The 26,327-nt window shown below is 36.8% G+C and overlaps 2 protein-coding genes across 8 annotated transcripts in view; one reads left to right on the top strand and one right to left on the bottom strand.

Annotated features, from left to right (window-relative positions):
• Positions 1-26,327, top strand: part of LOC118263008 (ecdysone-induced protein 74EF) — a 192,288-nt gene that overhangs the window by 16,464 nt on the left and 149,497 nt on the right. For all 6 annotated transcript variants that reach the window (XM_035574735.2, XM_035574734.2, XM_050697544.1 and 3 more), the window contains exon 2: positions 19,854-19,949. The gene's annotated coding sequence lies outside the window, so the exon portion shown is untranslated. The remainder of the gene's footprint in view (positions 1-19,853; positions 19,950-26,327) is intronic.
• Positions 18,801-26,327, bottom strand: part of LOC118263009 (U7 snRNA-associated Sm-like protein LSm11) — a 36,876-nt gene continuing 29,349 nt past the window's right edge. For both annotated transcript variants that reach the window (XM_050697550.1, XM_035574741.2), the window contains exons 3-4: positions 19,317-19,464; positions 18,801-19,234 (exon numbers count right to left, since the gene is read on the bottom strand). In XM_050697550.1, the coding sequence (XP_050553507.1) occupies positions 19,077-19,234; positions 19,317-19,464 (306 nt within the window). In that variant the 3' untranslated portion in view covers positions 18,801-19,076. The remainder of the gene's footprint in view (positions 19,235-19,316; positions 19,465-26,327) is intronic.

Here is a 26,327-nt window from a genome sequence, read left to right on the forward strand (position 1 = left end):
GATTGCGCCATTTTATTTGGCAGCCTGTGACAAGACAGCGCATTGGCACGACTGATCTCACACTCAAGTGACTAATATGTTAAATAATCAGCTCCGACCACCATGCCATGCTTCAATACTCTAATGCCGATTAGTTTTATGTTACCTGTGCAACTTTGACGTTACTTGTGAGACTGAAACTAACAATTATGGCTTCCGAAAGAGATCGTGATTAGCAAACGTTGCCTTGTGTAAACATAATGAGCTTAATTAGAATACATTTCCAATTTGTCAACACATGCGTTGGTGCAGTGAATTATTAGTCAACTTCTAATTAGTTATTAAAATATTTATTAAATACTAAAGTCAATCAAATCGGCCATGGGATACTTATATCGCCATTTAAATCCGACCTTCGATTACCCTTTAATCAAATCATGTTAACCAATATACAAAATAACTTAATAACACAGTAGAGCGTAATATTTTATCTTGACCGGCGTGGGTACAAGCTTGTTGACAACTTACATATTTCATTGACTATTTATAGTGGATGGGTATGGGGATGTGATTCATATTACTATGACAAAGTGATGTCGCCGTGGTTACGACATTGGCGCCATTTTTTCTTACTTGTCTTCTTACTATTAATAAAAGATATATAAAGCTCTATTATGACTAAATACAAAACTGCTTGTCTCCAAATTCAAGGTCAAAACAATGAAAATTATAGTAAAAGTTACTTTCTCGGTTTTCCCGATTTGATTTCCAAGAACGTGTTCTTTCTCGGAACAGGTGTTGTACGTAAGAATACAAGCACCAAAAAGCCCAGTGACCCCGCCAAAAGCGCCAAATAAGGCCACAAAACGTGCAGACATATCCCCGCGGCAGTGAGGCCGCTCGCTGACATAGACCTAGTTATTGTGACATTGGCACTACATTCAAGCGCTGAGGTCGCGCGTTGCCAGTTTAAAAATAAAACGCGCGCGCTCTGACGTTTGTGATTTTTGACAGATAGAACACAATTTGAATTTTGGATTCGGAACGGGTCTGGAATTTTTTATCTTGGAGTTGAAATGTCGGAGACGATAACAAGGTAATCCTTCAAATATATTTGTTTTATCGAAATGTATTGATGTAGGTCACGTTCGTCATATAATTATTAAAACCGGTTTATCTATAGTATGATAATTTAATATTAAATATTAACTCATCTTGTCTAACAACAGTTATCATTCACTCAATAAATAGGGATACGTACGTAGTAAGGAAAACGCATAACAAATAACATGAGAACATACCTAAACCGTACGCTTAACCATAATAGATCCATTTCAAAAATTAACAATTATGACAGACTTCAAAATCATTTTGACAGATGTCAAGGTGAAGCCATAGAACGTAGCTGGCGACCCTCGTAAGGTCTTCGTTATGTAAGCACTAGGCAGAGGTCTGCTCGTGAGACGTGCTCGGTTACGTCATATGTCACCGAGGTTTTCCTACACGACACGACACACGATGCATTCGAGATAGAAATGTCAAAGGTAGCACTTATTAGCCAGAAAGGGCATTTACAACTGTGTTTGTACATGTTTTATGTTATACACATTGTATAAAGGAATGTTAATAAAAATAAAGATTCAAAATTATAGTTCCTTATAAAGGGAGACTAATAAACAACTACCAAAAATTAACTATAAAATGATATCAAAAGCGTTTCATAAAGGTAAGGTTATTAGTAAAAACCAAAATCTCGAAATAGAAATAGAATCTAAATTAAGACATAAAATCATAATATATCAAAAATCAATACAATTAAAGCAGCCATCTAAAAAAAGGCACTGCCAATCTCAAACGATTAATAACAAACAAATAATATCAGAAGAAATAACTCGTAAACAAAAACAAAATGGAATGGAAGAAACCGAATATATATACATACGTAATTATGTTCATAATGAAATAAAACGAAAGTGTTTGTGATAGAAACCGCGGCTACTATATTTATACATCTTTAACTTTCTATACAACACTCATTCGCAGAAATTATTATTTAAATTATTTCACCTTGTTTCTGTTGCCATGGCGACGACATTGTTTGTTTGTTTGTTCGTCGGGTAAACAGAAAGTGTTTTTTAAAAGTTCTAGTCGTTCTGAAAAGCTGGCCTTCAGTTCTTTTGTTTCCCACAAGGGTGTTTAGACATTAACTTTTTGACTTTTTACCTAATTTAAAGGAAAATCTTTCAAAAAGAGAGCGAAGCCTAGTTGATGCTACATTATTATTATCAATCTATCTCACTCTAGCACACTAGTTAATCGTATTGTGTTCCTTTTCTATTCATATAGAATCTTACACAATTTACGTGCTTTTATATTATATATCTAGAGAATTAAGCCGACTTATGTGATGGTCTAGTCTAATATTATAATAAATATCGTACAATATATTTTAGCCGGTTATTGCGAAATTAAATATGATAGACGTATAGTTCCTAGAACTCAGAAGGTTACGAAAATTCGTTTATTCCGAAAAAGGTCTTTACTACGGTTCTGCGTAGTAGTTTCGTAGCGCGCGCTACGAGTTCGTAGGCGGGCGCTACGAGGTAGATAGGAGGCAGCGTTGGCGTTATAGGTCGGATGTCAATGTAAGATATTTTGAAGCAATGTATTCATTGTAAAAAGGTTGTTTAAATTATACTATATAAGTGTTTCGTGGGTATAAAAATAATATTGTTTTTGTGTAGTGATGTTAAAACATTTAACTTTTTACGTCGATTGTAGTCATAAATAAAATTTGAATTTGAAGTAGGTACATAGTATAATATCTATTTAAACTATATTCCATTATATAATTATGTACGCGGATATACCCAATGCCGGTTCAATGACCGATTTCCTCGTTACTCTAGGATCGGACGTAAAATAAATTTAACTTTTAAAATGTTCTCTCTAACTATTCATATTATTTCCACTGAGGGAATTTAATAAAGTGTTCGCAGCTTCCACAAAAACGAACTTACATTAGATTTAATGGATATTCTGAGAAAAGGGGACTAAGGGGAACTGTACAGGTGAACTGCAGAAGGTTCACTAGGGATAATGTACTTATTTATCCTTCCCTAGACATAATAGGATTGTTTCAGGCTTTCTCTCGCTCGATTTAAAATTATTTAAAGCTAGTTGCGTTTTATGTTCGAATTAATCTTTGGTGTAGGGACTGCAGAGCCGGCTGCTATAAAATGAAATGTAAAAAAAACAATGCGATTCCTGTAAAGAACAACTAATGCCATTATTAACTTATCAACAATTTAATATGTCGTTTGAGTGTCACTGGAAAGTTCTGGCATTGTTCCCATTACAATTATTTTCTCAAAATCTATACATTGTCGTAAATGTTGCAGTTACTCATACACACTAATGTGCAGCACCTTCAGATAGTGACGTTTGGCCTCGCGCGCCTCGCCTTGTCATGTCAACCGCTTTTTAAATTATCGTTACAAATCTAAGAGCAAACATGTTTTTCTTTCTTTGAAAACTCACGTAAGAATGAGAAAATTTGTTCCAAAGATTTTTTAACGAAGTACTTGAGGAAAATAACGTAATGTTTGTAAACAGTTCACCAAAGTACTCAAGCTGTTATTCAACACCAAGTTATATTTCCATTTGTTTGTGGGACATTTGTTCCCTAGTTATTCTTCTGCAGTGGTCTGGTAAACATTACGCCATCGCTAGGCAACGCTACACGTGCCATCCTCGAGCTCCGGGGGCCGGGACACCCCCAGCCCTCAAACACTGCATCCAACCCCCCGAAGGCTTTCTACTCAACTTTGATAGCTTCAAATTAATGACAGCATAGTATATATTTTATAATACCTTTTGTTAACTATCTAATTAATTAATTTTGTTATTAAATGCTTTGGTTAACTTTTCCGAAATGCCTTGGGAAAACAGTTATTTACGAATTTACTATACCAAAATGAAACATAACCTCATATGTTTCTTAAACTATGTATTACACATCATAAAAGCTATTTGTTTATTATACGAAGTACAAAACGGACACAAACATCAACAATCCTTTCAATAAATAATTACGTTTCAATAACTTTGAGTTGACAATCGACAATTATTTTGGAGCGAACTAGTATAGCGGTGTTTTACACTATCAAGGAGGATTTGGAGGTCCTAGGGAGGGGGAGGAGGTCGCCCACGCAATGAGTTGGGGGGTGCGCCACGTGTATCAATGAAGAATGAACCCGGGCAGAGAGAAACAGCGGCGTGGGGGGAGGAGGGGTGCCGAGGATGTGGCCTCACCAAATATTAGTTAAGGTTTCCCGGTAACTTTATACTTTTTGTTAGATTTGACTCGTATGCCAATTAGGATATTGATAAGTAATCTGATGCTTAACAGTCAATGCTTTTTTATTGTTTCATATTTACCTGGACAGTAAAATATTAAAATAATAACTCATATCTTGTAAAGTCAAATTAATGACTCTTATGTTACGTCTAAACAATTGGCCAAACAGTTAAACAAAATAAAAATCGTGCAAGTTTTCTCGGAAATCCTCTTAGCAACAAATAAAATGTATCCTACAAAGTAATAATAACGGTTATCTTAATATAATATACTGTTTCAAACTCTTATTACTTTCAACTAATGATATAAAAAGCTCCTCCCCTCCCCTTCCACTTGGGGTCCTACACGTGTCCCCCTCCTTCTCCCGCGAAATAACCATCAAAAGATTTAATTCCTGAAGAAGTAATATTTTCTTTTCTTCAAATAGTTACGATGAAGTAATAAGCCTATTGTAAAATGTGAAAGTTGTTTTCTTAGTAAAAATATTTTACTTTTTCACAGTTCTTTCTAAGATAAATCTACATACTCATAGGGCTGAGACGTTGTAGTTATTATGAAGATAATGTTTTCGTAAAATAACGTATTGTTTCATACATTATATATCTCATTAAATAGATATTATACTGGAATATTATATTTTTGATTAGGTGTCAAACCGTTTATTCCGCCTCTAGTCTCACTCGCTTTTTTGATAAAGGAAATAGGATAAAGATTTAATACATAATTTAACGAACAATTTCAGCGTGAACAAAATGAAACCTTTGTTCCAATTCCATAAATACCTAAACATGTACATATATTAACTTCGGATTACACAATCAATGTACCTATGTCCTATGTAAATTATGAATAAACTAATAATATACATGTACCGCGGAACTTTTATCTAAACACCCATAAATGTATAAATTATACACATAGACACACACACATGTACACTGGGAACAATGTAGGACAACCATACTACATACCTAGACTGATTAAAACGAAGATAACTTATAGATACTTACACCAACATTACCTTTCCGTGTACAAAATACTCAGAAAATAGATAAATCGTACCTCAGTTGAGTTTAACAAGAATAATTAATAAATATTTAGCAAAATTTTCCTTGAAATGTAATCAGTAACTATGATATGGTTAATTTCATTGAGTTATCATGTCGAGTTAATTAATTTAATATATATAATTGGTGTACAACATGTTCAGGTGTATCGCGATCTTAATGACGACATGAAAAGGCTCTATATCTGACACCTTGATCTTGTTCTAACATGTTTCAGATGTACGATATATATAAAGTGTAGTATACAACAGAATCTTTATATAATATATTAAATAAATGTAATTAAATGTTAATTAATACTTGCATAAACTGTATTATTTTGACGGAGGTGACTTTCTAGTTGTGTCTGTCATTGCCGGGACAAAGTTCCAAGAGAAAAAAACATTAGCAAAAAATCAGAATTGATAAAGGTCAATGGAAAAACTTTTGAATGTCCACGAATATAAATAAAAAAACATACGAAGGTACACGGTGTACCTATTCTAGATTGCTGTTTACAAATAATTATGCGTCAGATATTGATAAAGGTCAATGTCAAAGTGCAAAATTATTTATTTCAAATGAGCGACTGATACAGAGGGAAGGCACTTTTGAACGGTCTCAAAGATGAAGTCGCGACGTAAGCTCCACCTGGCATGTCTCCTCTTTGGTGTGATTAAATGTAAGTGTCCGGCGTAACTCGAAGCTGTCGTGGGTGAAATCGGCAGCGGGAGGGTAGACGGTGTGCGCAGCAGCTGGCCATTCCGCAACACAGGTCGGCTGCTTTTCGAGGTGGTTTCCGGTATGCAGCGTAGTGTTGGAACAACATACCTCCGCCAATTAGGAACCTATTTGTTGGTTCCAAAGTGTATTCTATTTATTATTTTTTTATAGATTCCTATGGAGCATTACTATTTAAAATTCAATAACTAGAACGAGCAAGAAATCTCATTACTTACCTTTTGAATCCCTTGTTGGTTGCAGTGGCGGCTGGTGTGTCGTCCTGTGTCACGCCAATACTTCCTTTTCAATCTATTGTCTACACACCTACATAGCCTGGATTATTATTAAATTAATTATTGTTCTCTCTGGGGTTTTTCAATAATTGTCTTGCTGCGGGGCTGTACACGGTGTACCTATTCTAGATTGCTGTTTATTATTTTATTTAATTTATTTTATTGTGTTAATGTTGTCTCCGTCCGTGGGTCACTGCAAAGGGTGCCAACTGAAAACCAGTGCTGGGTACTTCGGTGCCCAGCTCATACTGAGGTGGCAACCCTTTTGGCTTGGGCACGTTGCCACCTTGTTTTTTGTTTTAGTTGTTTTTAGTTTTACTTTTATGTTATTTTTTTGTTATTTTTTATGTTATTTTTATTCTTTTTTCTTATTTTCTCATATTGTGTAGTACTTTTCTTTTTTTTTCCTGTGTTTTTTTTTAGATAAGAATAATTTGTGAATGTTTTTATTACTTTTATACCTATTTGTTTTAATTTTCGCTTTGTTTTTTTTTGGTGCATCGTGCCCGGTGCTAAATAAAAATTTTTTCTTTCTTTCTTTCTTTCTTTCTATATAATGATTGATTTACCTTATCAGTGAATACACCGCGTTATCAAAACAAGGTATTTGTATTAGGCGCCATGTTTAAGTAATAATTCTTTCATAAATTAATGTTATAAATAAATATCAAAATGTATTGTCATATTTATTAAAAGGATAAGGTTTTTTACCGGCTTATTTCCTGTAGTTTCATTATTATATATAGAATGTTACATAATGATAATGTTAATTAGTATTTCAATATATAACGTAAGCTATTAATTTGTTCGCTAATGAGTAAGTATAAAAATAGGTATTAGTTTCGTAGTACTAGAATATTTTGTCGTATCTGATAAATATCCTCTTGAGAAATATAGATTAGAGACTAGCTTATATACTATCTGGTATAAATAGACTTAGTTAGTCCTCGTACTCAATATAAGCACCAAATGTTCTAATTTTAGATCGAACATTTAGTGAATATATAACATAGCAACATTCTATATAGGGCTAAAGGTCATTGTACCTAATTTCCTTCCATGGACATACTCGTAGTGCCGACACAACATAATGCCTAAAATACCTAATAACACCCTAACACATTCCACTCAAATACACACCTTAACTTGTTGCACGTAGCATTCAAATTCCAAGCACTCGTACTGAAAGCTGAATTTACTAAGGCCTTAACGAAGCATGAATGAAATTTGAATTCTGACTTACATAGCCTATAGGTTCATTTTTACTTGAAATGTAATCTAGTGTTTACTCCTGAAAATGGTAGATGAAACGTGTTTGTCGTAAAATGACATAATATTTATTTATTAGTTGGTTTAGTAACTGTCTGTTTTTGCAGTGGAAGGCAGTTTAAACGCAATGCGAACCTTGGTTTGCGTCCCTGCAATGCGTCATTCTTGTCTTGTGTTGCGACTTGTGAGGCGAAACTTAGTTCTTTGCTCACGACACGTTATATGTACTTCCACATACAAAATAATATTTTTACGTCACAGATTTATAATACAGAGTTTACTGTTTGTTTTATTATATGTTTCCAGTTGCCAGAAACAAAACCAATAACGAGAAACATACTTTTTCTAATGTTTGTGTTAAACTGTAACTTGTATGTACATTATTGGGTCATAGCATCGCATTTCGAGTTGTGCGGCATATCCATTGATGATAACGTAAACTAATCTTGTAATTCACTGTCTGCATTCCGAATTAAAGGTAGATTATTGAATTCCGTACAGTTATACATATTTTCCCGGAAATCTGCAGTTTGGTACAGGAAAAGTATTATTTCGGTACAAAATACCAAAATCGGTTTTTAACCAAATTTTCCTGGTTTATGGCCCAAGTTCACTGTACTGTAGCCCAGTAACAGGGTAGAGGGTAGACAGTAATAGAGGTTCGTGAATGGCGTGGCGTTCTCGTGGCGTCCTGATTACGTAACGTAACAAAGGTTGCCCACGTAGTACTACGGATCGATAGCGCGGGGAGGGAGGTTCAAGGCCGGGAGTACTCGTACCATTGCGTATCAGGGTGGAGGGGGGGGAGGTAACTATCCACCTCCATACTCCTAGATACTCGTACAGCTCCATGTTGGTGACAAATTAATGTGAAACGTATTTATTTTGTGTTGTGTGGGTAGGTGAATGTTTTTTGTTTTTGTAATTTTAATGGCGGTTTATTAACGTCAACAGTGGCTTGGTAACAAGCTTGTACATAATATTATGTGTTAACCGTTTATAGTAGAGATTTATTGTTAGACGCACTAAATATGAAGTCTTGTTTTCTATTGGGGAATCCAATATCAGTTAGATATCTGTAAACTAAAACTAAACTTAAAATTACTACCATCACGAAAGAACATCATTTAAGACAGATGATGATAAAATTAATGCCTAATATCAACACTAGAATGATAGTCAACAGTTACAAAAAGGGATAAAAAGTGAAGACGTGTCCTTAGTACAAGAGGAGTTGAGTCTTAGTGTCGTAACAATAATCAGTAGGACGTTGACATCCGGGGTAAAAGTCCTCCGCTCCGTCAGCATTTTCCCTAAAAGCCTCGCGCCTACTCCAAAGGTCATTCACCTCCTGTGACCTTAAAATGTCCCGTGATGTAGACCGTTAGCTGAAAAATGGAAAATTATTGTTAGAAAATTCGTGTTATATTGTCAAATTGCACGCAACTGTTGCCTAGCCCGATCTAGGTATTAAAAAGTCATATATTTTGTTTGTATTTCCCGCAGGAGTTTAGAGGTGTGGTTTGTACATTTTACTAGTTACGAGTATGATATAATTTGTGTGTAGTGTAGTAAATATATTACTATGTACTAACCACAAATGGCTCGATTACTTTGGAAAATTTTCACGCTTTCAACAATTCTCGTACTCTAAAGCTATGTAGTTTGACACTATTCTGATTATGCTCTTGGCAGACAAGACCTAAAAGCTGTCAAAGTAGACTAATGATAGTACTACACAAGACTGTAGGAAAACCCCCAGTACTCGCACATAGTGTCTCGTGACGAGTACTCATATTTATCTCTTTTATCGAGTTTATTTTTATCTCTTGTACCTAATGGGCTTTACGAAAATAGATGATTTATATTTTGAAGTGTAATTTTTAAAGATACTGCACTGCATCACGGGGTTTCGTGTTCGTATCTCTGGTTGATAAGTATTTAGAGTTTTTTTTTTATATATTTTTCTATTATTATAATCGAAATAGAAATCCAAAAAAAAGATAATCTTTTACACCATTATAAATATCATGTGTGAGTTGACTTTTCAGTGAATTCAATACAGACATATTAAAAAATCCCTTTTCTTTAAGCAACCATAACAAGGTATTAATTGGGAAATGAGTTAATTATCCAGTTGTACATGGTACACGGCAATCTGAACGAAAACAAAACTAATTCGTGTGCACATTAAACTTTCACTCTCCGCGGCAACAATTAACTCAGTGCGAGTCACTTTGGTACGACGCAAGTCATAAGCTATAGGAGTTCAGAATCGTATACTAGAGTGTTAGAATTGTATACTAGAGTTGAGATATACAATTTAGCAAATACAGTTCTCTTTTTTTTCTTGTATCCAAATATGATAATATGTTGTTTAGTTTTGGTAGGAATCACCAGGAACAGTTAGTTGAAATTAAGTGAAGAAATCTGCTAAATGCATACTGAAGCCTAAAATATAAATTCGCAAGACACAAATATATTGATACACAACAGAACACATTGGAATGTTAATAGTTCAACTATTAACAACATTTAAAGCTACAATCGATCATTAATCACTACACATCATCGATCAATTTCTAAATCCAACACTAATGAATCATAATAATAAATCGATTCTTAATTCGGTCGTAGTAACGATTGTTAGCAATCGATTCTCACTTGGACCACACATTATACACTTTGATAAGATCTGTCCATGTTTAGTTGAAGAAATCACGCTGTAAACTAGCCACTACTGATAATTTTAACTCTACAGAGATAGTTGCTCGCTAAATGTAATTAAACTACGAAATTCCGTGGTTTATGATGCCAACCACGACTTACAAGCGTAAACAGTAAAAGATGTGTGAATGGACAAGTGAGTGCGTATTCAAGAGGCTGTTGCCCATGTGTGTGTGTGTGTGTGTGTGTTCAGTGCTAGCCGCTGTGTGTTTAGTACTGTTACATCTTGGCAAGAGGAGTCGTGTTGGACTAGGTCCACGGTTGAGTCTGAAACCACAAATATTTATACGTTTATACTACAATGACTATCTAGGAACAGAGACATAAATTGGCTGTCGTGCGCAACGAGATTGTGTGCACAATAAAAGTTTTATGCCCTAAACAGAGAGCGTCACGCCGGGAAACAAGGAAAAACGCGGAAAATTCCTTAAAAAATGGAGTTCACCGCCACCGCAGCGAATAATAGTGCACGAACAATAAACCTTTTATTGACATCGTAAAGGTGGACGCATAAAAATCATTTAACTTCAGCATTTACGATCGCGGCGATTTCCTGATGGTGCGCACTTTCGCGTACCCCGCACCCGGCCGCTTTTCACGGCTTTCCTCAGAAAACTATATCTGTCCCGCTCCCGCGTATAAAGCTATCTCTCTCCCACGCCAAGTTCGACGACCGGGGCAACGAGCGCGCGAAAGTACTTTCACTGCGCCGGCGCATGCGAGTCTCTAACGCCCGTCTGTTGTTACGGGCGCGTTTGCGTCTTTATTATACGGAGTTTTGTACAGGCGATCGCAGATAACGCGCTCGCCGCGGTGAAATGGCCTTTGCTGAGTTTGCAGTGAGCCCGCAACAGTTTAGATGTTAACTAGTTGTAATTCATCTAGGAATGCGACTTGTCTATCCGTCTGCGCGTTGTTCCAGGCCGACTCGTGGACTACTAGTAATGAGCCTTTGTTCTGGCATTATGTGACCATATTTTTTATGTATAAACATTCATTTTAAGCGCTCTGTGCTACAGTTCATACTATTCCAGAAATAAGTTCGTCAACCTTTAGTAGCAGTCAATGTAAAACACAATTTCGATTTCATGTCACGTCAACGAGCGGCTATTTACATGCAAATATATTGTTGCATCAATTATAGAACTATCACCGCTCAACAATTAAGTACAAAAAACGTTTTTTGCACAAAACACAACAAATGGTACATAATAGCGATGTCGTGTTGTATATCAATCGCGGGTAGGAAGCGCGAGTGAAAGCAAGCCTTTCTGTCACGCGGCGCACGCGCACACAACTTAGCCGCAGTGCACAATGCAACTGAATCTGGAATCAGTCTAGATCTGCGGAGATTTCGATCAGATTTGTATCGAGTTAAGTTGTTAGCGACGCTCAATGAAGAGGAAATCGCGGCTGTGAACTAAATCACGACTCAAGTAGGATGCAGCATTCAGCATTCAGCATTGTTGGTATCAAAAAGATGTAATTGAAGAAATGGAAAGTGGCAGTCAGGCATTTATTATTATTCTAGGCTAAACGTTAGGCTATACATTTAAGTTTAAGAAATGCTGAATAAAAGGTTCTAGAACCTACTTAGAAAGTCCATTTCTTATACATAGAAGGTGTCACACCTGATGTGTTGTTGCCACATGATCAATATGCATGGTGTTCCGAGAGGTGCTTGCATAATATGATGGCCAGTGACACAATCCCCCATAAGGGTAATGACGCATATTACACTTGGTGGTAGATCGGCCATGTTGCGTCCACAATAAATAATATTGAAGAATATAAACGCACGCAATGAAACGAAAATATTGAATCCTAATTAACATAATTTATCGTCTACATGCAAATATTTCATTTAATAAATTGTCAAATTTTGTTCAGGTTTTCATGTTTGGTCATTAATTAATTACTTTCCAACCCGCCGTCTCATTAGTCAATGTTTGATTTATGTCGAGTTCAACGATTTACGAAAATACAACAAATAATTTTATTAAACTCAGTTTACCTGCATCTATGAACCCAAGCCCTATAATTTTACTTTTGTTTTTATGAAATTTTCACATAATTGTCAACGAGTGAATGTAATCCAAACTGGCATAATCATAACGTCGACTCATTTCCGTAAGCGGCGCGCGCGCAGGTAAAAGTCATAATTATGAGCTCTTTCATAATGACAGGCTCGGAGAGATTAAATGGCTAACACTATAACACTATCGGCTTTACGTAATTATAGTAATACGTAATGAGTTATGACAGGTACGGAGCTAATGTTTTACTTGGAATATAATTAGTTGGTGTATTGGTTGATTTATGGGAACATTTCAATCGGCTTAGCTTCAATTATGGCACGTGGGCAGCTACCGCTCTTTACTTAATGGCTACCTGCGGAATATATTAAATCTCTTCGTCAGTCTTTAAACCAATTAATCATTATATGATATAAAGAATATGTTGCGAATCTTTATTTTTATATCGTCAGTTTGTTAAGTATTATCTATAAGAGCATAGTTAGAACTCTCAGTGTTACTTTGTCTTCTAATAACTCCACTATCACAAACACATTTCAAATGTACATCGCTCACTGTGAGTGACGGCCCTGTTACACTCGCATGCACACACGCAGCATTTCGCGTGATCGACTTTTTACCAATCAATAAATAATTGTATCGACCATCATAGACATGTGTACTTTATGTATTGGAGGTCAATGTCCGTTACGATTTCTTTTAATAAAACTAAAATAGGGTTCAGGACTTGGTTTATGAACTAGTACTATTACAGGATCCTGCGCATAAATGTAGAGTTAATGTTTAACATAATATTTAGACGTTGATCAGCTAGCGGTGGACTACCTAGCGGGTTACCGGGGCTCCGGCTCGAAAAGTAGGAGTAGGAACGGGATGATTTTTAATCAGTAAGAGTCTAACACTCCCTCTCGCCTCGCCACATTCTCAAAAAAAATACACATTGTTCAAGTAGGCGAATGGATCCTTTTTCATGAAGACCTTACTACCTAGATACATAACCAGACTGAAGCCAAAATTTAACTGAAAAAATAATATCAACAGAACTAAAAGCAGGTACAAAGGTTTTATTTAGTATAACTGGTATTTATTTACAAGGTACTCTGAAACCTCAAAACTTGAATAACTTGGTGGTAATTCCAATGACCCCAATAACTGAAGTTGAGGAAACTCGGGAAATTCATCAAAGGATGCCGTGGCTTCGGATCGTGGAACCGATCCCGAAATATAATTGGAGTTATAAATAACCATTCATTATAGAAGCCTTTGACGAATCATCCGGCTTTACGACGGGATTTATTGACTTAATAGATATTGTTTTTGGATTATGGATTTAAACCCTGATACAAGTTTATGGAAAATTTATTTATAACAAATTCTAATTGGTGTTGTTTTGTTTTTAAGCGATTAAAATTTTCCATTGACTGTTCAAAGTGAAAATGGAATTTTATGTAAAGAAGCACGGTATATTAATTGATTGTAATTTCTTATCTAAGCTTTTTCAGTAATATGTAATAATAAGGAATGCATATCTCCATATAAATCTCGACAACGGATGCTGGGCTGACTCATCAGCAAGGCGTCCAGTATTTTAAAACGCGAATACCATAAGCCGCTCGCCACGTGTCGTTTGGGCGCGCGTTTGAATCCCGGCTGCGTCTATTTGCGGTAAATGGGTCAAGCCAATCCCAAGTTAGCTGCAAGAACGAATACAAAAAGAGTAAAGTGAACACGGGCGGGTGCGCGCGCGCAGCGTTAACGAGCGGTTTAACTGGAGTTTAATTTTTGCTATAGAGTCCCTCTTGAAAATAATTTTAACACTTAATTTTTTAACTCTGTATCTTTAAATTATATACCTATCAAATAGGAAAATTACTATATTGTTAGAATGAAAAAAAACCTTTTCTCACATGTAAATATGCATTTCGCTGCAAGTTACCATAAAAAGCAAAGAATGTTTAGCACATTCCTGTGTATGCGCCTACGCATGCGAGCACACGTGACGCTAGGCGAGGTGCCGGCGCTGGAATCTCCATACATTCCAATTTCTTGCACACGAGCAGCCGGAGCCGAGTCACCAAGTCACCAAGGTTGGAAAAAAGAATAGTGGACGACATTGGACGCAGCACATAATACATATACATTATATATAGCCGGTACATAAGGCGGAAGTGTCGCCTTGTCGAGACCTGTTCGCCTTACCAGTAATGTCGATACATTTAACGTGTCTATATACGATACTATAACTATATACACTTGTTTTTGATCTTAAAAATATGCTGGTGTTTATTGCTAAACAAAAAAAAATATGACAAGTCTATATATGGATGTGCTGCTAAGTAGAGCCTGTTTTTGTTGATATTATCCCTTAATAGCTGGCGTTAAGGTTTAATTTGCATGTTGCACGTAACCAGAATAATGATCGTTTAAATAGTGTCCATGTTATTCTAGAAGCATTTCGGTAAGTCTATCCGAACTTGCAGTTAAACCAGCTTCGCTAACTGCAGTTAACGTTAATCCCAGTCGGCAGTGTCGGTGTCGATGCGCGCGCGCAGTGCATCGGCCGCGTTGCGCAACCGCCGCTATTTATACTCACCCTCGCCTAACGCCGGAACTTCTCCGGTGAAAGTTTGCACTATATTTTTATTACTATACATATTTTATTCGGGAGATCTTGGATGCCAGAGATATTTTTAGTTTGATGTGTCCCGTGTCGATCAAAACTAATTTTATAGGCGAAATATGGCCGACAGGTGACCGCTATCACAATTTTCAAACGATCTAACATCTATGACCCAAATTATACATTTATTTTAAGATCTAATGCCTATAGGTCCTCCTGCAGACGTTTAGAAATAGTTCTCTCGTATCCTACCTAATAGGAACAACTATATTTCTGTGCCAGCCGCAGTGGGTTCCAAATTAATAGTATATATCATCGTTACTCCATAGCTATGTTACAAGCCAGTATAATTACACGACCAATCAATTTCGCTTCCCCAATTAACTTGGAAATAGCCCATGGTATATGAACGACATTAATTGACAATGAGTAGGTACTTTGAACTTCAAAAGACATAAGCTAGCAGATAATTTCCAAGTACTTTTACCCATAAACTACTTCATCATTACAACTTACAACATAAAGTACATAATCATACTAATTTGTAGAAGGCAAGTCGATCTCTCACCTCTAGATAATCATCTCACAATGGCCTCTATGCAGCGCTAGCGACCTCTACTACAAATGTATAATCAACCAGCTTTTGTATACTTTGTGACCTTTGACAATTTGTGCGCCGGTAACTTTCAATTTTCATTATGTTTTAGAAGCTGGAAACAATCGTGGTATTTAAGAAAATTATTTCCATCTTAGTCTTTATTAATAGGTATGCTACTTTTGTTTTCTAAGTTTTAACGACAAAAATAGTTTCCACATTATGTGATCGTTGATCGTGTGTAAAGCAAGTTATTTCTCTTGTAGTCTGTCATCCCTGATATATTATTGTTCAAAGGCAGCGCTATTAATATCTGCTACCCACGCCTACAGTCCATTATCCACATGCTTGGACGAACACGCTGTTTACTACCAAAAGCATGTACCTATGAGAGTGCTTCACAAAAAGAGACAACCGCTGTGAAATTATGACGATAATATGTTAGCAGAAATAAACTGCAACTCGTTTTGTGAAAGAAAATAATGAATAGAAATCAAATATCAAAGTGTTTGTAAGTGCTATTTTGGAGTAAATAGATTTTAATTATACTCTACCAGTCTTTACCCAGTACACCATGTACACTGGTACTCTAATTCACCTCGAGAGGAGATCCGTGACTATTGACTATCAGATATACAAATTGAGCTTTGTCGAAGTGCTTCTAAGACCTATTGTGCTCACAGATAAATCAGATAAAAGAGCAGTCCATTCTTCGCAGCCACCAAGGTTACTAATATAATACAAGTATTATCTAATACGATATTATCGCCATTATATAACCGTCCTCGCGTATTTATAAACAATATTATAAACAAACGGTCTTAATTTGTTGTCAAATCGGTCGAGACCTGCCGCCACTTCCGCGTATATGTTTAAAATTAGTCGTGTAAGGTCACCGCGAAGGTTGGCGGTGACAATTAATGAATTATACAAGCGACCGATTTATTCAGATTTGTAGATCATTTAACATAATGCAAATATTGCAGTGGTAAACAAAAATGACACATGTTTGCCAATACGAGCACTCGAACAGTTTCAATAACACCAGCGTGGAACAAAACACTACAAGTTTTTGAGTGCATTCGATAACGGAACACGTTTCCTGATTAGTTATCATAATTACAACTGAAAAGAAATTGTATCGATTGTTATGTTTTCGTAAAAAAATCTGCATTGAGATGAAAGCAATCCATTGAAAAAGAATTGAACATTTCCCACGGCAGAATCAATAGTAGAAGAAACCGAAATGTTTTATTAAACTTGCAAGTTAACAATCAGTGACGAGGCACTAACAACTGTCATATTGAAATAAAGATGGCTGACATAGAAGCGTCAATAACATTAACAAATAGAAGTAGTTAAGCTTCAATCTGTCCATAAGTGTGCAGTTATAGAACCTACCAAAATAAGCTGTGAGTGTAGGTCCATGTGTTTTCTCACCGGGTGTCAAGTGTTACAGCGATGATTGTTTGCTACCCTCCTGGGCGTTGGCCGGCGGCCAGGGTGCGTCGCCCCGACCGGCCATTGTCTCTTGATCGATTTCAAACAGAAATAGACATGATGCATTGCTCGCAACATAAGATTCTTTTCACGTCGTCACAGTTTGTGTGGGAAATGGTGAACTTTGTTTAACTTGTGGTAAGAAAAGAGTTAAATGTCTATTTAAAATAGCATTTCTCCTTACACCTTAAACCGGTGTCCAATTGACGCCCACCGTGGGGCCATGTGCTCGTCCATTAGAATGTTAAATTAATCGCCAAAGGCTGCTAAACACCATTCCCTATCCAAGTTATCCAGTCGACACTTACAACCTGCGCAGGATTAGCAGCTGATGCATTCTAGTTTTCTATTAGTGTCTTCATTAGAATATTTATTTAAAAAAATACTACACGAGTCTCCTCTAGACATAAGCCTGTTTAGAATAATTAAAACAAAACTGATACTTCAGTACAATGTAGATAGCAAATTGTTTTCAATCCTAGAGACTTAATAAATAAGATTATGAAAAGTTGTACATTTTAATTATATTATTATTCCACCAACTTTGTCGTTAGCTTTCAAAGTATCTTAACAGTTTATACAACTTTCTTAATCATTGTGATCGTATTTAAGTTTAAGGGAAAACAATCCAACCGAATCTTCAAAATTATTTACGAGAGTTTATCATCTTATTACATTTTGTGAAGATTATTTCATGCGTGTTGTACGACACAATTGTTTTAACAGGAAAATGTACACAAATGTAATAAAGAGCATAATTTTCTTGGAAGCTACATTTCTTCAAAACAAAAAAGTCTCAGATTTCGGTAGGTCTGCGTTTGCGCACGCGAAAAGCGTCCCGCGTCTCTTGTCCCGGGGTCGACGGACTTGCCGCGGTCACGTCGGCCGTTCCCCGGCCGCGGGAAAATGGGGAAACTATTGTTGCGCACAATGCGTGTGCGCTTCCGTGTCAACCAACCTGGGATGCTCACCAGCAAATTATCGTACACTGGTGAGATATATCCTAGTACCAATGGGACCGCGGATACACACACTCACACACATAACACGTATTACCATCACTTGTCAGAAGTCACATTTACAAAACAAAGACAGTGCCACAATAAATGAATTAATTTCCACACATTATCGAAGATTTCGTTACAAAAACCAATAAAGTTCTTTATATTTATGCAGATATGTTCGACGGTGCGTGTGTTTCCTGTAGACATGTGTCGTACGGCTCAGTGCTCCCGTTTATTGATACCCTAACAACAATACAGGACTTTACTATAGGATTGTAACAGTGAAATCCCGTTATAATAACATATCCTGTCTTTGAAATTACGTATGCAAAGTGTACAATTTGCGGATCCTGTGGTTTGTGGCAGTACACCAACATTATGTGGAAATATATACACTTACTATTTTATAGATGCTGCGAAATAAAAGAGAATCCATTAAAACTACTCAAAATACATAGTTTTTAATTGGGTGTAATGTTCGTCATTTCAATGGCGGCCCGTTCTCATGGAATATCATTTAAAAATCGAATAACGTTCCTCAAAACAAGCATTGTGTGGATTTTATTTTATTTTATACGCTGACAATACTGGGACATTGGAAACGCATGGGAATGTCACTGAGAACATTTTTATTGTCACTGAGTACACAAACTTATTTGATATAAGAAAATAACTTTATTTAAGGCTCATTTGAACACTAAGCTCCTTAAAACTAGTTACAACATATTTTCTAGCTCAATAGCAGCACCATCGGTTACATTCCAGCGATCTACGATCGATAAGCGTATTAGGTACTATAAACTATCAGAACAATATAATAGTAACTAGCAAGTGACATAAAAAGTTAACATGAGATTACAACAAAGTTCGCGCAAAAAGTCTGCAACACATTCGAGCTACCAGGCTGGCAGTGTTTAGAAGAGGTCACCGCTCCACCACGTTGATTAGTACTACGTGTTCACCGCGCATCATCATTTGCGGCACGTGTCTCTTGCACTCGTATATTCCCTTCCCAAGAGGAGTTTCTGTCACCACCGGGATTGTAGAGATTTTTGACGCCGTGCCCTTCGGTACTGGTTTTCCTGTTATTTGTAACATTGACATTAAAATATATCTTCTTTCAAATGTCTAAAATTACTGTTAATCCTAAAATCTGTGCCTTACCCATTACAGGAGGGATCTTCCTCTGTTTCACCCTCTTTCTCTGCCACACTTCCAGAACATCACTGAGCGCCATGTTCCACTGCTTGTCAAACGCTACGAGGGTCGCATGTAGTACTCCTCTCACTCCTGTGTGACTACGTGTGATTATCTGTTGACAAATGAGAAAAGTTTTTAAGCGCATTTTACTCTATGAAAAGCCATGGTGCGGTTTCAGTTATTGCATAACTCATGTTGTACTGTAAAGTTTTGTAACAAACAATTTGTTTGTACGACAAAACAACGTCACTTATGAAACTCCACCGTGTTACCATTCTCCTTCGTCCTATGGGACTACGCAAACAAGCCGTGACAGTTAACAGAAGTAACAACGCATTCTGTTTATATTTACACCAAAATACAAGAAATTCTAGTATTTTTAACGAAATTGTAAATTACTAATTTATTCACAATGGAAAATACCAGTGGAAACGATTTAAACTAGCTGATGGGAATGGCCTTGTAAAGGGCGATGAGTAATGTTGTTATTCTTTGTTTCAGACGGAACGTTGCATGACAGCGCGTGGTGACTCCCTGCCCCATGTGTTCACATGGACACCTGCCTTCCAGCATAGCAATACACCACCAGGCTCTATGGTAAGTTATTGAAGAAAAAAGTTTTATAAGGAATATCTCTTCTTAAAAGAATCCATTTGAAAATCATGACATATCTGAACAGTTTCCAAGACGTTAAGTAAAGATTTAAGAACAAAAACGTTTGTAGGTTTAGTATAAGATCCAAGTCTCCAGTTACATATATTACCACAAAGATAAGCCGGTTTTCAGGGCCGAATATGAACGTAAATAAAGCCTCCAATGTAGGGTAAGCTGTTTGTGTCGTCATCAGCGTCATTTATACGTAGATCCGGGAAGCGCGTATGTCTCTCTTTATTACAATATATCTCTTGGAAGTTTGCCAATTTAATCCAACTTTTCTACGAGCCACAAATTCTAGAACATTCCGTTCCCCTTTCGATGGCAATTTATTCCTTTCAAGAAAACACAAATACATTCAGTTTATATGTAGGAAAAAGTTGTCATGGATGCCGTGGTGCACACGAGGAGGCTTAACGACCTGCTGAGGTCAAACAGGATACTGTAACATTGTCACTGTTCACCATGACCTATTAGTTGGTGCCTGCCGAATATTAGAACCTTCGGATAGATTGTATAGACAAGTTATCACCACGGATCTGCTAAATCGGCACAACAAAGTGGGATGCAGACACATTTGAGTGTTATAATTCAATCAGTGGCGAACAAATACGCGGTGTTGTTGCGGAAGGCGAGGCGGCCTCGGCGGGGGCCGATTTAATTCGTAAGTACCACGCCAAGGTCCGCGCCGCTTATATCGTATGGAAACTTTTTTGATTTTTCCTCCTTTGTGGCTTTTGGTGTTTTAAAGCCGTTAATAACAAGGTGACAGAAAAATGCGTGCATGGAATCACGATATTTTTAATAAAATTACATTAATTAATAGCTTGAAACAAACTGTATAATTGGCCTTGACTATCAAATGCTGTGCAGTCACAGAATAAGGCCGAACATGGAGTTGATGAACTTTCAAAAATGTTTCTAGATTTTGACTTATTTCTAGTCGTACGTTTTCTCCAAATTTTGGAAGGCAGCCAGGTTAAACTGTACGGCATACTCGAGCATACGCATGCAGGGCAGGATCAAAACATGAGCAGCATTCACGTGAACCGTGTGATCACAACATAAATATTTTTATGTAATGGAAATATACCCGGCAATGATCCATCGATCCATTGAAATAATTTCGTTGCATATAAATGTTTATACACAGAATAAACTGTTTTAAAAAAGTAAATATATTTCTTTGGAATTAACTCGTTAAAGCTTGCAATAAAGGTTACTTTTCCCCGTATATTTTATTTCTGCAACGCCAGATATGGGCTGAACATAAAATCAAAAGTGTTATATTCCTCTCAGGTCACGAAGGTCAGCTTTAATAAACCCCGCCAAAGGGCACGAACTTTAATATATAAACCCATTACAATATCCATTACACAGGCTGTACGGCCCATATATTCAGCTTGCACCAAATAAGGGTAATGTAAATAAAATTCAGCGGTTTTAACGTGACAGCTAGAATGACGCCGAGGCTTCCGGGTTGAAAGTTGCTTTGGACCCAAGGTCGGCTTCTTGCCGTCAGAGGGCACTGCTCTGCCGGCAAGTGTGCTTACGTCACTCAGTACTTTGCGACCTTATGTTCAGTTTTAATGCCTTATGCAGGCTCATTGCAGAGCCGGGGACTGGGGACTTAATATTTTAAGACTTTTCATGACTCACATCTCCGCTCAGATCAGAAATGGATGGTTTTATGTTAAATTAAATAAAATATTATGTGAAAATCAATCAATGACAAAGTATAATTACAGTTTTTATAATACACTATTGCCGCAAGCACGAGTGCTAATTAATAGACATAAAAATAAATGCTCCAACAGTGTGCGGGCGCGGACAGGTGCGCCAGTTGCGTGCACAATACCCATGCAGGCACCTGCCAATATTTACACATAGACAACACCTACTTAAGTGTATTCATAATGACGTCTATTTATTAAACAACTTCTTCCCTCCCCTTCTACAAGTTTATGTAATTTGAACAAAAGTCCACAGTACGACCTGGTTCTGGTGAAAGGGAAATTGGGGCCTTGTGATTTAATGGTGATGTCATTGTGACCTTAACGAACCGCTTTAAACTGACACCACTACCTGCTCACCTGTGAGCCACTTACATGTTACAAGGTCAAAAGCTTGGTAAAGACCTCAAAACATCTAACAGAAGGTACCAGAAGCCACTATTCTGAAGTACTAGGTACCCAGAGAATAGGAGCAGTGCTAAGCGGATGCGATCCAGGAAGATCATTGGATGCAATTTAACAATGTTAGTCGACCCGTCAAACGCAATTGTAAGGGACACCTTGAATACGACCTAGCTCTTTCAAAACTATCCAGACAGTTATACAATCTTCCGGGTTTTCTGAAGGGTGAGGTCAAATGGGAGAATATGCAATTTATCAATCATGGTCGGGAAATTGCATCAAGTGCAGAGGGCAGGTGAAGAGAGGACGAATACCTCCCACGGCACTTGCCGCTCATTGGGTGAACTATGTTGATTACTTGATCTGATGCTGACAAGATAAGAGCGCGGAAATATAATAACAGTAGTCGACACGAAGAATGTGAATTATTCTATTTTGAAGACGGAATATTTCCACGGCCAAGTAAATAACAACAAAAAGGAATGCATATGTTTCATGTACTGGCCGACAGAAGAGTAATAAAATGGAAATCGACTATAAAATGTATGCACTTCCCGATTAGCCAAACAACGCGAAGTTATCGGACGTCCCAGGAAGAGTTTGGTCAAATGAATGATTCGTAATTGCCCGTCAGGGCCGAAGACATTTGGCTCGTTGTCGCCAAGGCGAAGGGCGCTGGGCAGAGCCCAGCCTGTTACGCAACACGTCTATTTTCAACAAAGTGATATTGCTGGCGATTGTGCGGAATCCACTGGCAGATGCGCCGCCTACCGTTTATAAGGAATGCTTGCGTAGCTCGATAATTGTACGTAATGGATAATTTATGGAGTTCCGAAGCTGTTCCAAGTGAATTAACAAAAAACGGAGTTAAAGCATTGCATCTGACTATACCGATAATTGCTATAATAACCCGCGGAGCTGAGTAGAATGTTTATTCCATGATATCGATACTATACATAGCGCTGTCAAGTTCTGATAGTGAACATGAACGAGCCGTTCTGTCAGAATGTTCTTCGCAAGTTCATGATCTCAGTATGTCATCGGACCATCTGGCCGGTGATTTACCTTTCGGTCGTTGTCCTTAGTAAATATTTCATTTACTACTAACTACGCAATATCGTCTAAATATAGTTTCGAAGTCATCTAACGACGTGTTTACAAGCAACACGTTTCGCTGCATGATATTCTTGTCTACTTTTAAACTAGACATACGAACGTGGTTTATTATTCCGATCGATTTTCCTTGGACATTACGTTCTATTACAATGGAGCGAGTAGCAGGCATAATAATGTGCACACTGTTACTTGAACGGAAGGAAAAAGCTCTGGTTTCGTAACCTGAAGGTTGCAGCCGTGAACATGTGAGGCCGATCGCAATCAGGGATGTGCCGAATTTTCGGTAAATTATTATTAAGTATCATTATTCATATTGCTTAATATTTGTTTATAGCCAGCTCTTTGAAGCGTTAAGAGGTTTTTAGCGGTTTGTGTAAGGTCGAGTGTATTATGAGAGTCTTCTTGTTACCAAGGTAAAGGATTACAGGAAATGTGGCAATGAAAGAATTAGTTGCAAGAAAAAATCTATGTGAAGACTTGGGAAATATTGTTGAAACTATTTATATTGTTTTACACATTTTCATTTAAGATAAACCCAGTAGTGTAATGATTGTAAATCGACATATATGAGGTAAAATAATGCAAAGCGAACATCTGCCCTACGGTAATGCAGTCTAAATGGACGTCGCTATGAGTGAAAGTGCACAAGTTATGCGATGCAGCACTTCTGCCGACCACCGTTTCTCCTCAGTTGCATAGAACTCATCTCCCTGCTTATAATGACAATTGAGTTGCATAGCGTAGTATAACATAGCCAATAGAGCTACGTATTATATTGCATTGTCCATTGCTTCATTTATAAGCATAAATTAAATATCACAAAGTATTAAACCTTTTTTTCTAAATACGTTATCGTGTATGTGAGAATTCGAATAAATTGCAAGTAGATGTGATAGATAAAGCTAATAAAAATCTTCATAAATTGTAATTAATGATAACAGTTTTTGTCTGTCGTTTTTCTGGCTAATCTCTGAAATGGCTGGACCGATGTTGACGGGTCTTTTATTAGTCACAAAGTCCGTAATGCATGCGAGCGAAACCGTGGACATTAGCTAGTAATAAATAAAGAACGAGCTATTAATCTAAACTGTCGTCGACCTAATATCACAGAGGAAAGTTCCATCAGGAATTTGCATAGAAAACGATCACAGTTATGATATCGGCGTGAAACTTTTATTGAATAACTTCCAACATGCATTATTTATAAACATCACCGTATTTGGAATTTTCACGAGTTCAACTTTTAGTGCAAATAGAGATCTTAATACGTTAAACTTTTAAATTCAAATCAGATTACTGTTAATTTATTGCATTTAATTTTAACTATGTGTAATTTTTACTGTTAGGAACTGGCTTGTTGTTTTGAGAATGAAACCACGATTCCGTAATTTATTTCAAATCGTACAGAGTATCATCGAGAGTTACGGTTGTTGAAATGCTTAATAATGGTATGGAGTCTAAAAATGTCCAGTGCATGGCAACAGGCTCGCCCATATAACATGTGACATAGGATAAGTAACATTACGTCAATATACTTAAAAATAAACCGCGTAAACAAACAGGGAAGTATGAATTAACATGCAAATAGTAACGAGTTTATTATTCACGATAGAAATGTATATTTACGTGTGAAAGACTAAGTATTCTCTCATTATACATTATTATGTCTAGTAAAAGCGATAGCAGACAATGGCTCACGCGAGCGAATCGCCAATGAATGTAATTATAGAAATTGATAAAGTATGATAATATTAGTGTAACTTAATTGATGTAATGTGCTCTTACATCCATTTGTTTGTAATGAGACAGACGAATGATATTGTATACTAACTGATAACCGCGGCTTCGCTCGCGTATGGGCTTTGTGATTAATAAAAGTAGCCTAAATTACTCCTTAGCACATTAGCTACTGCCAATAAAAGTTCCGTCAAAATCGGTCTAGCCATTAGCCGACTTAGGTTTAAATTTCACGTCACGTTTACAATATCTGGATAACCGAGGTAACTATTTATCAAATAATGATATTTAGATATTATAAAAAGTAAATCATTGAATTCGATTATTTTTCCCAACGATAAATTTGATTGACAGAATAAATAAGCTGTCCAAGTTAGCTTTTTCTTATGTTAAACTGTAGATTTGTGTTTACTGGATTTCGAAAATAAGGCAAATGATAAACAACTTCGGAAACGATGTCATGTTTGACAAAAATGTAATAAAGTTTTACATTATCATACTAAATGTGATAAGGCCCTTGGCAACATCGAAACAACGTCTAGAGTAAAAACCGTCCTTTTTATATAATAATTGTTATTTTTGCCATAGTCTCCATAGTAACACGGGAAAATATAGGGAAGGCCCATGTCAGATGGACAGACTGACAGCATTTGTGAATATTTACTTAAAAAAATAAACTCAGGTTCCGTTGAAAGAAGAACAACGAAATTGTAAAAGTCGTAAACAAAAATAACTTCAGGTAAGAGCAACTAACTCATGTGTATCATCACGCTTCTTATCTCCGATGGGGTACACAGAGGTACATCACGGCACGTAATGCCATTGTAAGATTGTACCCACTTTACCATGATTGCACTATGGCGTGTGCTTCAAATTCCATGTTAATAGGGGTTAGCCTATTGCCATATACTGAGATTCCAGTCTCCGTGCTAGTAGTGAGAAATTTTCGAAAAACCGAAAGTCTACTAACACTTTGCCCGTCCCTACAAAATCGATCACTCGAGACCCTTGCCCAGCGGTCACACAAGACATACTAAATGCAAAACATCACAAAACAACCAATACTAAAACCTATGTACAACAAAACACAATTGAAAATCTATCAACAGCTCGCACTATAGAGCATTGTATGAAGAATCGGCGCCGGTAACGTAACTTGTATGACCTTGAGTATAATATATATGTTGTCAATATATCCTTGACTGGCACTAGTCTAGTATGCGCGGAGTTCAATGACGTTAGCGTCGCCATTTACAAAATATATAGGTTACAAGTTAAGGCTGCTGTTGTAATAATACTTGAAAAAAGGTCGCATCGGTCTGTATTCGGTGTT

The sequence above is a fragment of the Spodoptera frugiperda genome, chromosome 12 (genome assembly GCF_023101765.2).
Source record: "Spodoptera frugiperda isolate SF20-4 chromosome 12, AGI-APGP_CSIRO_Sfru_2.0, whole genome shotgun sequence".
Classification (NCBI taxonomy): domain Eukaryota; kingdom Metazoa; phylum Arthropoda; class Insecta; order Lepidoptera; family Noctuidae; genus Spodoptera; species Spodoptera frugiperda.